Source organism: Chiloscyllium plagiosum, unplaced genomic scaffold (genome assembly GCF_037043375.1).
Source record: "Chiloscyllium plagiosum isolate Xiang-an unplaced genomic scaffold, Cpla_swu_hap1 HiC_scaffold_7, whole genome shotgun sequence".
Taxonomy (NCBI): domain Eukaryota; kingdom Metazoa; phylum Chordata; class Chondrichthyes; order Orectolobiformes; family Hemiscylliidae; genus Chiloscyllium; species Chiloscyllium plagiosum.
The window spans coordinates 112,861,443-112,877,937 of record NW_028270145.1 but is presented as its reverse complement, the minus strand read 5'-3'; the positions used below and the strand labels follow the sequence as shown (position 1 = coordinate 112,877,937).

Genomic DNA, 16,495 nt, shown 5'->3' with positions numbered 1-16,495 from the left:
AATCAAAGTTTGTGAGAAGATTTGTAGCTCGGGTGCTGGTTTTTGTGGTTCTGTTCGCCGAGCTGGGAGTTTGTGTTGCAGACGTTTCGTCCCCTGTCTAGGTGACATCCTCAGTGCTTGGGAGCCTCCTGTGAAGCACTTCTATGATCTTTCCTCCGGCATTTATAGTGGTTTGAATCTGTCGCTTCCGGTTGTCAGTTCCAGCTGTCCGCTGCAGTGGCCGGTATATTGGGTCCAGGTCGATGTGTTTGTTGATTGAATCTGTGGATGAGTGCCATGCCTCTAGAAAACAACCACCCCAACACACAGAAAAGAAGTTGCATCAAGACTCTGTTCAAAAGGACCACAACACACTGCAGTACACCAGAACTGCAAAAAGAGGAAGAAGAACACCTCGACAATGTATTCGCCAAAAACGGATACTCGCGCAATTTCATCAACAGATGCCTAAGGGAAAGACAACGGAACGAGGACATGCCGCAACCCAAAGGACTAGCCACACTACCACACATCAAGAGCATTTCCGAACTGACAGCCAGACTACTGCGACCACTAGGACTCATAACAGCACACAAACCAACAGCCACTCTCAGACAACAACTCACCAGGACGAAGGACCCGATACCCAGCATGAGCAAAACCAATGTCGTGTACAAAATCCCATGCAAGGACTGCACAAAATACAACATAGGACCAAGAGGAAGACAGCTAATGATACGCATCCATGAACACCAACTAGCCACGAAACGACACGACCAGCTATCCTTAGTAGCCACACACGCAGATGACAAGCAACATGAATTCAACTGGGACAACACTACTATCATAGGACAAGCCAAACAGAGAACAGCCAGGGAATTCCTAGAGGCATGGCACTCATCCACAGATTCAATCAATAAGCACATCGACCTGGACCCAATATACCGGCCACTGCAGCGGACAGCTGGAACTGACAACTGGAAGAGGCAGATTCAAAACACTACAAATGCCGGAGGAAACATCACAGAAGCGCTTCACAGGAGGCTCCCAAGCACTGAGGACGTCACCTAGACAGGGGACGAAATGTCTGCAACACAAATTCCCTGCTCGACGAACAGAACCACAGCAATATGAAGAGTCAATAAGGAAATTTTTTTTTTGAAAAATCATCCATGAGATGTGAGCGTGACTGGCCAGGATCGCTTCATTGTCCTGAAAAAGGCGATGGTGAGACGTCTTCAAAAATATAACTGAGAGGCTTTGAACTTCTGAAGTAGGGTCACTGGACCCAAAATGTTAACTTTGTTTTCTCTTCACAGATGCTGCCAGACCAGCTGAGTTTTTCCAGCAATTTCTGATGTCTCTGATTTCCAGCAATTCTTTGTGTTTTTTTGTTTGAGAGGCTTGTTAGGCCATTTCTGAGTCAATCCCTTTGGCTGTGGGTCTGGAGTCACATGTAAGGCCAGACCAGGTAAGGACAATGGACTTCCTTCCCTGAAGGACATTAGAGACCCAGTGGGCTTTTACGCCAATCCAGTAGTTTTATGATTGCTATTAGTGAGACTGGCTTTTCTTTCCCTAATTAAAAGAATTCAACATCTTCCACTTTGCTGTCAGGATTCAGACCACTGCCTCTTGGATTATTAGCTCAGATTATTTGCTCGAGTTTAAGAGCCATGAAGGTTTGCTGCAGCTCTATAAGTCCCTGGTGAGACCACACTTGGAATATTGTGTCCAGTTCTGGTCGCCCTAGTATAGGAAAGATACAGAGGCTTTGGAGAGGGTGCAAAGAAGGTTTACCAGGATGCTGCCTGGACTGGAGGGCTTGCCTTATGAAGAAAAGTTGAATATGTTTAGACTTTTCTCTCTGGAGAGAAGGAGGAGGAGAGGAGACCTGATCGAGGTGTAAAGATAATGAGAGGAATAGATAGAGTCAATAGCCAGAGACTTTTCCCCAGGGCAGGATTGACTGGGATGACAAGTCATAGTTTGAAGATATTAGGAAGAAGGTATAAAGGAGACGTCAGAGATAGGTTCTTTACGTAGAGAGTTGTGAATGCATGGAATGCGTTGCCAGTGGTGGTGGTGGAAGCAGAGTCATTGGGAACATTTAAGCAACTGCTGGACACGCACATGGATAGCAGTGAGTTGAGGGGTGCGTAGGTTAAGTGATTATATTTTACATTAGGATTAAAGCTCGGCACAACATCGTGGGCCAAAGGGCCTGTTCTGTGTTGTACCTTTCTATGTTCTATGTTCTAACTCTTTGGTTCCTAGTGCAGTACCATCACCATGGTGACGTCACTGTACCTGTTAGAAAGCTGTTTCAGTGGGCGGGACTATCTCAAGGAACCAGCACAAGAACAAAGGACCGAACAGCCTGCCATGCGATTTGTGGCTCTCCTTGTAACATAGGAACAGGAGTAGGCCATTCAGCCCCTTGAGCCTGTTCCACCATTCATTGAGATCAGGGCTGATCCATGACGTAACTCCGTATTGGCCCATATCTTTAATTCCGTTGCTTAACAATAAGTCTATCTATCTGAGATTTCAAATCAACAACTGATCCAGTGTCCACTGCCACTTGTGGAAGACATTTCCAAACATCTACCACCCGTTGTGTACAGAAATGCTTCCTAACATCTCTCCTGACCAAAGTCAGAAGTCACACAACACCCACCAGGTTATAGTCTAACAGGTTTATTTGAAATCACAAGCTTTCGGAGTGCTGCCCCTTCATCAGGTAAAGTCTTCGCTTGACTTCACCTTCCATCTCACCTGACGGTGCAGCAATGCTCCAAAGGCTTGTAATAAACCTAGTGGTCTATAACCTGGTGTTGTGTGAGTGCTGACCTGGTCCACCCAAGTCCCACACCAGGACCTCGACATCGTCTCTCCTGAACAGTCTGGCTGTAATTCTCAAACTAGGCCCCTCGTTCTAGAAACTCCAAAAAATGGAAGTATTTTCTTTTTATCTACCTTGTCCTTTCCTGATAATGTCTGGAAGACTTCAATCAAATCACCGTTAACCTTCCAAAGTCTGGAGTAAAAGACCTAAGTTGTCTAATCTCTCCTCATAACTTAACCCCTGAAGTCCAAGTACCATTCTTGTAAACCTTAGTTATTCTCCCTCCAAGAACAGTTTATCCTTCCTGAGGTGTGGTGCCCTGATCTGCTCACAGTGCTTCACAGGAGGTCTAACCAAGGTTTTGCATACCTTTTGTGACATGTATTTTTAGATTCACTCTGATATCCTCAACAGCAGTCCTGTAATAAACAGCAGCCCAGGAAGAGAGAGGTCAGCATTACAGAAACCTTTTGGAATTGGGTGTATACTTGAAAAGGAATAGGCCTACAGGCCTTAGAGGAAAGGAGGAAGGGAGTGGAACTAAGTACGTATTGCCTTCAAAGCAGAGTCAATATAGACACAAAGGGCCAAATGGTCTCCTTCTGTAAGAATCAGTGATTCCACCATCTCCATGTGTTGTATAACGCTGTCCTTTTCCTTCCCATCTCCAGGTCTTTGAGGAGAATCCTCTCCTGAAGACATATCCACCCTTCTCTCTGAGAAATGCCAATCTCACTCACCCATTACTACAAACCGACCAGCAGATGCAACCCAACACCGCCCTGCTCTCCCTCGTCATGATGGTTGGCACATTCTTCATTGCGTATTTCATGAGAAAATTCCGGAACAGCCGGTTTCTAGGAGGGAACGTGAGTATGTCGAATGCCGACCTTGAAGATTGGGGTAAATTCTCCAAAAAATGGAAGTATTTTCTCTTTACCTACCTTGTCCTTTCCTGATAATATCTTGAAGACTTCAATCAGGTCACCCTTAACCTTCTAAAGTCTGGAGAAAAAGATTTCACTAATGTCCTTTAGAGAAGAGAATCTGCGATCCTCACTCATCTGGCCTCCGTGTGACTCCAAACCGATAAAGAAAGATCATAAGAAATAGGAGCAGGAGGAGTAGACCATTCGGCCCCTCGAGTCTGCTCCCCCCTTCAATAGGATCAGGCTGATCCGATATCCCTTACGCCCACTTTCCTGTCCTTTCCCAGTAACCCTTGATGCCCCGACTGATCATGAATCTGTCTCATCCTTCAACATACACAAGGACTCTGCCCCCACAACTCTCTGTAGCAAGGAGTTCCAAAGACTCCCAATCCCCTGAGAGAAAATATTGCTCCTCATTCAGTCTCAATTTGATGCCCCTTATTCTGAGACCAAGCCCTCTAGTCTCAACATATTTGGCCCTTACTCATAAGACCATCCCTCCTTAACAGGGATCATCCCAATGAGCCATCTCTGATCTACCTCAATGAAATGATGTCTTTCCTTAAGTAAGGGCATGTAAACTGCTCCCAGTGCTCCCGATGTGGTCTCCCCAGCACCTTGTACAGTTTGTAGTAAGACCTCCCTACTCTTATACTCCAACCCTCTTGAAATAAGGGCCAACATTCCATGAACCCTTCCTGATTCCCTGCTGTCCCTAGCTTTTTGTGTTTCGGGTACAAGTCCCCTCCCTTTGTGTTGCAGTTTTCTGCAGTTTCCCTCCAGTTAAATAATACTCTGTTCTTTTGTTCTTCCTTCCAAAATGAACAACTTCCTTTTTTCCCACGTTGTACTTCATTTGCCAATCTTTCACCCACTGCCTGAACCCGTCAATGTCTCTCAGTAACTTGTCTGGAACACTCTGTCGGGATACTGTTTGTATCACCCCCACAGCCAATAGAGTTGCCCTTTAATACTGCGCAGGAACAGAGTTTGTGTCCTAGCCCTTCACACACTGACCCCTGTCACCACACAAGTCACCAGCAACAGAAAGAGCTATTGGGAGTCAGGTGGTGAAAGGTTTGGACAAGGAGATCAGTTTTAAGGAGCCTTGTAAAGGACACAGAGAGAGAGAGATGGAGGAGAGTTTCATAAAACATTTCATACAATGTGAGCACAGCTGACCTGTTTGAACTCCACCTTCTACAGTCCTGTCTACCCCGGACAACCCTTTGACCCCACCCCACCCCCTCCCTCGTCTGACAAGACTCCATCTACCTCCACCTTCAAAATGTCTCAGTGTCTTCTCAGGCAGTGAGGTGCAAAGTCACGTGACATTCCGAATAATAATACAAATCAAGCACCTTCGCATGGGAAGAGATTTGAACATGAGGAGTGAGGTGTTTCCAGACCAGGAGAGTAACAATGTTCTCAAATTGGTGACCTTCATTGGGTATCATTGACATGGCCACAATTAGTTGCCCTGGAATGGGGCATTTTGTGAGCTAATCCCAAAGAGCCAGTTAAGATCAACCATATTGTATGGACCTGGAGTTACATGGAGGCCTGACAGGGTGAAGCCAATTTCCTCCCGGCATCATTACAACAATTAGTGATAACGGTGCGGTACTATTTCCTGATCACGAGATTTCAGCTCCTTGAATTTAAATCCCCCACTGCTAGTATGGGATTTGGACCTGTGCCCCTCAGTTCATTAGCCCAGCATTACAGTCAGAGGACAAGGCCACCAGACCACCAGCTTCCCACATGGAGAGGGTGGAGCCAGGGGTCTCCGAGGGAGCAGTCTGATGCTGACAGGGGGACTGAAGAAGGTATCAGTTCTACCTCCACATTGTCAACTCCCGTGTAATGAAGGAATGAAGTTCTCTACCATGACCACAGGATCTAATGTGATTTCCTTCACCCTCTCCCAGGCCCGGCGCATCATCGGAGACTTTGGGGTTCCCATTGCGATCCTGGTGATGGTCCTTGTAGATATCTCTATCACAGACACATACACTGAGGTAAATGTGTGGCTATTAATCGCACCATGCGTCTGTGCCCTACTCCGTGTTAGTCTGTGTGTTTTACTCTGTGTACATTTGTGTCATGTATTTGTGGGTGTGTTACCATGTCTGTAAGATGAATTGGCTGTCTTACCATGTATTTATGTATATTTGTGTGTGCATGCATGTGTGCGCGCGTGTGTGTGTGCATCTTATTGTGTGTGTTTGTGTGTGTCTCACCACCTGTGTGCACGCACAATGTTCTTACTATGTGTGTCTGTGTCTTACCATGTGTGGGCATGCCTGTGTGTAAATGTGTTTTACCGTATATTTGTGTGTTACTGTGTGTGTTTGTCTGTGCACTTGTGTGTGTCTTACTGTGTGTTTGAGTGTGTATGAGTGTATCTTACTGTGCGTGTGTGTGGGTCTGTGTTTGTGTTACTCTGTGGGTCTGTGTGTGTGTGTTTGTCCACCTGTGTGTGACTTACCCTGTGCCTTTGTCTATGTGGGTTGGGGTGGAATGGGAATGGAAGGGCAGCATTTAGTGACACAGTCATAGAGATCTATAGGAGGCCCTTCAGCCCATCACCATCCTGTTCGATTCCTTCCACCCAAGCTATGCAAGTAAAGAATCAATGAGAAGTAAGACACTTGAGAATTAGAATTGGATTAGTCCAGCCTTTTCATCGAGGTTGCAATTCACTGTCTGGTTCATGGTGAATGAAATGGAAATGAGAGAGACTCACGGTTGGTGTGTTACCTCTCAGATGCCAGGGTTCGTGATGTCTCGGATCGTGTTTTCAGCATCCTTGAGGGGGAGGGGGAGCAGCCCCAAATCGTGGTCCACATAGGCACCAACGACATAGATAGGAAGAGAGATGGGATTTAAGGCAGAAATTCAGGGAGCTAGGATGGAAGCTTTGAGCTAAAAAAAACAGAGTTGTTATCTCTGGTTTGCTGCCCGTACCATGTGCTAGTGAAGCGAGGAACAAGGGGAGAGAGGAGCTGAACATGCGGCTACAGGGATGGTGCAGGAGGGAGGGGTTTGGATTCTCGGATAATTGGAGCTCTCTCTGGGGAAGGTGAGACCCCTACAAACAGGATGGTCTTCACCTGAACCAGAGGGGTACCAATATCCCCGGGTGGGGTATTGCTAATGCTCTTCGGTTGAGTTTAAACTAATGCAGTAAGGGATGGGAACCTGAATTGTAGTTCCAGTGTACGGGAGATTGAGGGCAGTGAGGTCAGGGATAGGCTTACAAGGTCTCAAGAGGGCACCGGCAATCAGGGTGTTGGTTTGAAATGTGTGTACTTCAACGCCAGGAGCATCCGGAATAAGGTGGGGGAACTTGCAGCATGGGTTGGTACCTGGGACTTCGATGTTGCGGCCATTTCAGAGACATGGCTAGAGGGGGGACAGGAATGGTTGTTGCAGATTCCGAGATTTAAATGTTTCAGTAAGAACAGAAAAGATGGTAAAAGGTGGGGGGGTGGCATTGTTAATCAAGGGTAATATTACAGCAACTGAGATAACGTTTAAGGACTCATCCACTAAGGTAGTTGGGGCTGAGGTTAGATACAGAAAAGGAGAGGCCCCTCTGTTGGGAGTTTTCTATAGGCTTCTGAATTGTTCCAAGGATGTGGGGGAAAGGATAGCAAAGGTGATTCTCAATAGGAGCGAGAGTGACAGGGTAGTTGTTATGGGGGACTTTAACTTCCCCAACATTGACTGGGAATACTATAGTTCAAGTACTTTAGATGGGTCAGTTTTTGTTCAATGTGCGCAGGAGGGTTTTCTGACACAGTACATAGACAGGTCAACAAGGGGCGAGGCCACATTAGATTTGGTATTGGGTAATGAACTCGGCCAGGTGTTAGATTTGGAGGTAGGTGAGCACTTTGGCGATAGTGACCACAATTTGGTTATGTTTACAATAGCAATGGGTATATACGGCAGGGGAAGAGGCATAGCGGGGGGAAAGGCAATTATAATGCGATTAGGCAAGATTTAGGATGCATAGGACAGGGAAAGGAAAGTGCAGGTGATGGGCACTCTTGAAATGTGGAGCTCATTCAAGGAACAGCTACTGCAGGTCTTTAATACATATACACCTATCAGGCAGGGAGGCAGTTGTCAAGAGAGGGAGCCATGGTTTACTAATTAAGTTGAAGCTCTTGTCAAGAGAAAGAAGAAGGCTTAATGTGAGGATGAGGCGTGAAGGCTCAGATAGGGGGCTTGAGAGTTATGGGTTAGCCAGAAAAGATCTAAAGAGAAGTCTAAGAAAAGCCAGGAAGGGACATGAAAAGTCATTGGCGGATAGGATCAAGGAAAACCCTAAGGCCTTCTATAGGTATTTTAGGAATAAAAGAATGACTAGAGTAAGATTCGGGCCAATCAAACACAGTAGCGGGAAGATGTGTGTGGAATCTGAGGACATAGGGGAAGCGCTTAATGAATACTTTTTTGTCTGTGTTTACATTGGAAAAGGGTAATGTTAGTGAGAATACAGAGATACAGGCTACAAGATTAGATGGGAATGTGGTTGACAAAGAGGAGGTTTTAGCAATTTTGGAAGATCTGAAAATAGATAGGATCCCTGGGCCAGATGGGATTTATCCTCGGATTCTCTGGGAAGCCAGGGAGGAGATTGCCGAGCCTTTGGCTTTGATCTTTATGTTGTCATTGTCGACAGGAGTAGTGTGAGGAAACTGGAGGATAGCAAATGTTGTTCCCTTGTTCAAGAAGGGAAGTCGGGACAACCCTGGTAATTATAGATTAGTGAACCTTACTTCTGTTGTGGATAAGGTGTTGGAAAGGTTATAAGAGATAGGATTTATAATCATCTGGAAAGGAATAATTTGATTAGGGATAGTCAGCACGGTTTTGTGAAGGGTCGGTCGTGCCTCACAAACCTTCTTCGAGAAGGTGGCAAAACAGGTGGATGATGGTAAAGTGGTTGATGTGGTGTATATGGACTTCAGTAAGGCATTTGGTAAGGTTCCCCACAGTGAGCTATTGCATAAAATACTAAGTTTCAGGATTGAAGGTGATTTAATGGTTTGGATTAGAAATTGGCTGATGGGAAATGTTCATCCTGGAGCTCAGATACCAGTGGTGTACCGCAAGGATCTGCTTTGGGTCCACTGCTGTTTGTCATTTTTATAAATGATCTGAATGTGTGCGTAAAAGGATGGGTTAGTAAATTTGCGGGTGACATTAAGGTAGGCAGAGTTGTGGATAGTGCTGAAGGATGTTGTGGGTTACAGAGGGACGTAGATAAGATGCAGAGCTGGGCTGAGATGTGGCAAATGGAGTTTAATGTGGAAAAATGTGAGGCAGTTCACTTTGGAAGAAGTAACAGGAATGCAGAGTACTGGGCTAATGGTAAAATTCTTGGCTGTGTAGATGAACAGAGAGATCGTGGTGTCCAGGTGCATAAATCCCTGAAAGTTGCCATCCAGGTTGATAGGGTTGTTAAGAAGACATATGATGTGTTGGTGTTTATTGGTAAGGGGATTAAGTTTCAGAGCCACGAGGTCATGCTTCAGCTGTACAAGACACTGGTGCGGCCGCACCTGGAGTATTGTGTACAGTTCTGGTCACCAATTTATAGGAAGGATGTGGAAGCTTTGGAAAGGGTTCAGAGGAGATTTACTAGGATGTTGCCTGGTATGGAGGGAAGGTCTTACAAGGAAAGGCTGAGGGAACTGAGGCTGTTTTCGTTGGAGAGAAGAAGGTTGAGAGGCGACTTAATCTAGACATATAAGATAATCAGAGGGTTAGATAGGGTGGGCAGTGAGAGTCTTTTTCCTCGGATGGTGATGGCTAACACGAGGGAACATAACTTTAAATTGAGGCATGATAGATTTTGGACAGATATCAGGGATAGATTCTTCACTCAGAGAGTAGTAGGGGCGTGGAAAGGCCTGCCTGCAACAGGAGTAGACTCACTGACGTTAAGGGCATTTAAATGGGCATTGAACATACATATGGATAATAATGGAGCGGTGTTGGTTAGATGGGCATCAGATTAATTTCACAGGTCGGCACAACATTGAGGGCCGAAGGGCCTGTACTGTGCTGTAACGTTCTATGTTCTAAGTGTCAGAAGTATCTGTGCATTGGAGTACTCAGGAAGGGAGAGACACATTTGCAAAGCTTTGGAATCTTCTACCTCTCAAGGCAGATCAAGAAAGTTAAATCCCTAATTGCCCTTGAACTGAGCGGCTCAATGGTCCAGTCCAGAGGGCATTTAAGAGTCAACCACTTCACTGTGCGTCTGGAGTCACATGTAGGCCAGACTGGGTAAAGATGGCAGATTTCCCTCCCTCAAGGGCATTAGTGAACCAGATGGGTTTTACAGCAATCATTAGCTTTCCATTCACTTTCAGTTCCATATTGTATCCATTACATTTAAATTTCACCGGGTGACGTGGTGGGTCTTGAACCCCCTGACCCCACAGCGTTAGCATCGGCCTCTGGATGACCAGTCTAGTGGCACTGCCTTGACACCACCATCTTCCCCAAAAGCAAAACTGAGGACGACATAAAATCATTCGCAAGGCCATGCCAAGGGGACATTACGAAAATCCAAGGATGGAGAAGGGTAGGAGATGTATGGAATTCTCTCGTGCTGTCTCCTGATGGATCTCAGCTCAATACCCAATTCCAAATCCGCTCGATTGATTTCCATGAGTGGGGGTGATGGCCTAATGGTATTATTGCTAGACTGTTAATACTGAGACCCAGGTAACGTTCTGGGACCCAGGTTCGCATCCTGCTACAGCAGATGTTGGAATTTAAATTCAATGTAAATCTGGAATTAAGAGTCAAATGATTAATCCATTGTCAGAAATGGTTTGCTGATGCCCTTTAGGGAAAGAAACTGCCCGGAGGACTCAACACTGAGTTCTTTAGTTTCAAATAACATCCCTTCCCTTCCCTTCCACCAACAGGATTCATTCTTCCCATTGACCAACCAGGTTGTACCCTCTGCCTGTCTTCACCTATCCCCACTTCACCACTCCCTTTATCTGCAGCTCCCCCCACCCCCACCCCCATCCCTGAAGAGGGTTATACCTGAAATGTTGACCTTTCCACCTCCTGATGCTGTCTGGCTTGTTGTGTTCTTCCAGTCTCCTGCCTTTCTATCCTTACCTGGTCTGGTCTACATGTGACTCCAGACCCACAGCAATGTGGTTGGCTCTGAGCTGCCCTCTGGGGCAATTAGGGATGGGCAATAAATGCTGACCTAGCCAGAGCCACCTTCATCCCATGAGTGAGTAAAAGAAAGATATGAAGGAAGGATAAAGTGGAGGGAAGGGAAGAAAGGGCCATCGCAAAGGGATGGCATTGCGGTTGGGCAGGATGGGAAGGCAATTTGTGGTGATCGGACAGCAGGAGGGAGGTGTGGCTGGTCTACTCTGCTGACACTGACCTGTCTCTCTCTCTCTGCAGAAACTGGACGTGCCACTGGAATTTTCCGTCACCTCCCCGGAGAAGCGAGGCTGGTTCATCCACCCAATGGGGAAGGATCAGGACTTCCCAATATGGATGATCTTCGGTTCAGCGATTCCAGCCTTGCTGCTCTTCATCCTGATCTTCATGGAGACCAACATCACCACGTGAGTAAAACCCTCTACACAGCTCCCCTCAACCCCCCCCCCCACTCCGGCTATACCCCACGACCCAGTCCCTCCTGTGTGACCAGTGCCCCCACCCCAGACACATCAGCGGCAAACAGCAATTGGACCCAACTTCTCACATTGTTCAATAAACTGAGGTACCGCCCGAGAATGTAATCAAACAACTATCACCGAGCAACGGGGGAGGAGCCAAAGCTCAGTCAGAGCGAGAGATATGAGGAGCATCTTAATGGGGGGGGGGGGGGGGGGGGGGAGAAAGACAGAGAGAGAGAGACAGAGAGAAAGAGAGAGCTTTAGGGAGTGAGTTCAAGAGCTTGGGACCCAGGCAGCTGGCATCAGGCCTCCAAGTAGTTAGAGACAGTTAAGAGGTCGTAAGACACCCATAAGAAAAAGAAACTGGTGTAGGCCATTTGGCCCCTCGACCCTGCTCCACCATTCAATAGGACCATTCAATAGGACTGATCTGACATTCCACGTGTTCACTTTCCTGCCCCTTATCAGTAACCCTGGATTCCCCAACTGATCAAGAACCTCTCCATCTCAGCCTTAAACATACATGAGGACCCTACCCTCGCAGCTCTGTGTGGTAAGGAGTTCCAAAGATTGTCAACCACCTGGACGAAGGAATTCTTCCTCATCTCAGTCTTAGATAGGCGCATCTTTATTCTGAGACTGTGCCCTCTGGTCCTAGACTCTTCCCATGAGGGGGAACATCCTCTCAGCATTGACCTTGTCAAGTCCCTCAAGAATCCTTAAGGTGTTAAGGTCAGGATTGGAACAGCGCAGAGATCTCAGAGGGTTTATGGGGGCTCAAGGAGGTTACAAAGATAGGGAGGGATGTCGGAGTTGAAAGAGGAAGCTATCATGATAGGAAGGAGTGTAGAGGCTGGAGGAGGTTACAGTAATAGGGAGGGCAGAGAGGCTGGAGGAGATTGCAGAGAAACTGATGATAGTAGGGGCAGGAGGAGTTTACAGAGATAAGGAACATGTAGGTTTTTGGAGGAGGTCACAAAGATGGTGAGGGGTGTTGGGCTGGAGGAGGTGACAGAGGTAGGGAGGGGTGTGGGGGAGGTTACAGAGATAATGAGGGGTGTTGGGCTGAAGGAGGTGACAGAGGTAGGGAGGGGTGTGGGGAGGTGACAGAGATAATGAGGGGTGTAGGGCTGGAGGAGGTGACAGAAGTAGGGAGGGGTGTGGGGGTGGTTACAGAGATAATGAGGGGTGTTGGGCTGCAGGAGGTGACAGAGGTAGGGAGGGGTGTGGGGGTGGTTACAGAGATAATGAGGGGTGTAGGGCTGAAGGAGGTGACAGAGGTAGGGAGGGGTGTGGGAGAGATTACAGAGATAATGAGGGGTGTTGGTCTGCAGGAGGTGACAGAGGTAGGGAGGGGTGTGGGGGTGGTTACAGAGATAATGAGGGGTGTTGGGCTGCAGGAGGTGACAGAGGTAGGGAGGGGTGTGGGGGTGGTTACAGAGATAATGAGGGGTGTTGGTCTGCAGGAGGTGACAGAGGTAGGGAGGGGTGTGGGGGTGGTGACAGAGATAATGAGGGGTGTTGGGCTGCAGGAGGTGACAGAGGTAGGGAGGGGTGTGGGAGAGATTACAGAGATAATGAGGGGTGTTGGTCTGCAGGAGGTGACAGAGGTAGGGAGGGGTGTGGGGGTGGTTACAGAGATAATGAGGGGTGTTGGGCTGCAGGAGGTGACAGAGGTAGGGAGGGGTGTGGGGAGGTGACAGAGATAATGAGGGGTGTAGGGCTGGAGGAGGTGACAGAGGTAGGGAGGGGTGTGGAGAAGGTTACAGAGATAATGAGGGGTGTAGGGCTGGAGGAGGTGACAGAGGTAGGGAGGGGTGTGGGAGAGATTACAGAGATAATAAGGGGTGTAGGGCTGGAGGAAGTGACAGAGGCAGTGAGGGGTGTGGGAGAGATTACAGAGATAATGAGGGGTGTAGGGCTGTAGGAGGTGACAGAGGCAGTGAGGGTGTGAAGAAGGTTACAGAGATAATGAGGGGTGTAGGGCTGGAGGAGGTGACAAAGGTAGGGAGGAGTATAGGGGCTGGAGAAGGTTACAAAGATAGGGAGGGGTGTAGATGCTGGAAGAGGAAGTTACATAGATAGGGAGGGACGAGGGACTGGTGAAAGTTACACAGGAAGGCAGAAAATGAGACAATTGAGGAAATGTAAATATGGATGAGAATTTTAAATTTGATCTGTCACGAGAATTGGAGCCAGATTTCGATCAGGAGGGAGAATAATGTGTGCAGGCATGTGGGACAGGTATCTGCACTGTTATTGACATAGCTGTCAGCAATTGGCTGAGTGGCAGACACCTGAAAACAGGAATGATTTCAAATTACTGTCCCACAGGGATCTGTGTTGGGGCCTCCATTATTCCCACGATTTATTAATCACTTGGAATAATGGCATAAAAGTCTTATTCCAAATCTGCTGATGACACAAAGTTAGGCAGCATTGTAGACAGTGTGGATGATAACATAAAATTACAAAGAGAGATTGATAGACTCGGTGAATGGGCAAAACTGTAGCAGATGGGGTACAATGTAAGCAGGAGTAAAACTATTAAAAAGGAGATTCATGATTTGGAGACGCCGGTGTTGGACTGGGGTGGACAAAGTTAAAAATCACACAACACCAGGTTACAGTCCAACAGGTTTAATTGGAAGCACTAGCTTTCGGAGCGCCGCTCCTTCATCAGGAGCTTCCAAATAAACCTGTTGGACCATAACCTGGTGCTGTGTGATTTTTAACTCAAAAAGATAAGTCAGGGTACTTTCTAGATGGTACAAAGTTAAAGACAGTGGATGTCCAAAGAGAGGGTTCAGATACTTAATATATTACAACCAGCTGCAGAAAATAATTAAGACAGAATGCTGGCCTTGATATCTAGAGACCTGGACTATAAGGACGTAGATATTATGCTGCAGTTATACAGAACCGTGGTTAGACCCCACGGTGAGCAGACCTGGGTACCACACCTTAGGAAGGATGTTCGTTTCGATCCAATGTCTCTTTACCAGAACTGACAAAGAAAGTTGATCAGCTCTGATGAAGAGTCACCGGACTAGAAATGTTAACTCTGCTTTCTTCCCATAAAGTCACAACGTGTGTTGCTGGAAAAGCTCAGCAGGTCAGGCAGCATCCGAGGAGCAGCAGTAAACCTCACTTTCTCTCTTTCTTCCCCATAGAGGCTGCTGGACTTGCTGAGACTCTCCAGAAATTTCTGTTCTTGTTTCAGATCTCCTCCAACATCTGCCATTCTTAGTTTAAAGAAAATTAAGGAGGAGAGATTGGCCTTGGGGGGGAGTACATGCAGGTTTACAAGAATGATACCTGAACTTCAGGGGTGAGATTGGAGGAGAGATTGTACAAATGAGGTCTGTTTTCTCATTTGGGGTGATCTGGTGAAGTCTTCAAGATATTAACAGGTAGAGACAGGGCAGAAAAAGAGAAACTGTTTCCACTGGTTGGGGATTCTAGAATGAGGGGATAGTCTGAGAATGGGGCCCAGACTATTCAGGAGAGTGGGGAGTGTTGCTGAACAAAGAGACCTTGGAGTGCAGGTTTATAGCTCCTTGAAAGTTGAGTCACAGGTAGATAGGATAGTGAAGGCAGCGTTTGGTATGCTTTCCTTTATTGGTCAGCGCATTGAGTACAGGAAATGGGAGGTCATGTTGCGACTGTACTGGACATTGGTTAGACCACTTTTGGAAGACTGCACTCAGTTCTGGTCTCCCTGCTATAGGAAGGATATTGTGAAATTTGCAAGTGTTCAGAAAAGATTTACAAGGATGTTGCCAGGGTTGGAGGATTTGAGCTATAGGGAGAGGCTGAACAGGCTGGGTTTGTTTTCCCTGGAGCCTCGGAGGCTGAGGGATGACCTTATAGAGGTTTATAAAATCACGAGGGGCATGGATAGGATAAATAGTCAAAGTCTTTTCCCTGGGGTGGGGAGTCCTGAACTAGAGGGCATAGGTTTAGGGTGAGAGGGGAAAGATATAAAAATTACCTAAGGACCAACTTTTTCACGCAGAGGGTGGTGCGTGTATGGAATGAGCTGCCAGAGGATGTGGTGGAGGCTGGTACAATTGCAACATTTAAAAGGCATCTGTATGGGTATGTGAATAGGAAGGGTTTAGCAGGATATGGGCCAAGTGCTGGCAAAACGGGACTAGATTAAGTTAGGATATCTGGTTGGTATGAACGAGTTGGGCCGAAGCATCTGTTTCTGCGCTGTACATCTCTATGACTCTCTGGGGAGAGATGTTAGGAAGCACTTCTACACCCAAAAGTTGGGAGAGGTTTGGAAGTCTCTTCCAAAAATGGCAGTGGGTGCTGGATCAGTTGTTAATTTTAAATCTGAGATCAATAATTTTTGGATAAGCAAACGTTAGAGGGAATATGGGCCAGAGAATTTAGGCCACAGATCAGCCTGATCTCATTGGAAAGCAGAACAGGCACAATGGGCTGAATGGCCCTCTCCTGTTCCTCAGTTGCGAAGTTGGACCTCACTCGGAGCACTGGGGGAAGGTTCAATCTGGGTCAATAGGCGAGTGTGTTTAATTGTGAGTTCCTGTGACTGAGCAGCATCTGGAGAGTCTGACTGCTATTGACACTATAACAAAGAAGTGACATTTTAAAGCATCTTTCTAAACATCAGGATTGCTTCACAGCCAACAGTTGTCAGCTGTTGTGAATAAGGATCCATACGCCACAATAAAATTGATTTGTGATGTTACTTTAGGGAAAGCTGGGAAGAGGAGCCTTGTTTTCTTCAAAATACTGTCCATAGAATTATGGCTTTCACCTGAAAGGGATAGGTTTAATATCTGAAAGACAGTGCCTCTGACAGTGCGGCACTCCCTCAGTACTGACCCTCTGACAGTGCGGCACTCCCTCAGTACAGACCCTCTGACAGTGCGGCACTCCCTCAGCACTGACCCTGCAACAGTGCAGCACTCCCTCAGTACTGACCCTCTGACAGTGCGGCACTCCCTCAGTACAGACCCTCTGACAGTGCAGCACTCCCTCAGTACTGACCCTCCGACAGTACAGCACTCCCTCAGTAC

At 47.0% G+C, this 16,495-nt stretch overlaps 1 protein-coding gene across 3 annotated transcripts in view; it reads left to right on the top strand.

The window, feature by feature from the left end:
* The window catches only part of LOC122551953 (anion exchange protein 3-like), a 313,611-nt gene that overhangs the window by 212,925 nt on the left and 84,191 nt on the right, over nucleotides 1-16,495 (top strand). For all 3 annotated transcript variants that reach the window (XM_087989369.1, XM_087989367.1, XM_087989368.1), the window contains exons 17-19: nucleotides 3,499-3,696; nucleotides 5,691-5,780; nucleotides 11,221-11,387. In XM_087989369.1, the coding sequence (XP_087845495.1) occupies nucleotides 3,499-3,696; nucleotides 5,691-5,780; nucleotides 11,221-11,387 (455 nt within the window). The remainder of the gene's footprint in view (nucleotides 1-3,498; nucleotides 3,697-5,690; nucleotides 5,781-11,220; nucleotides 11,388-16,495) is intronic.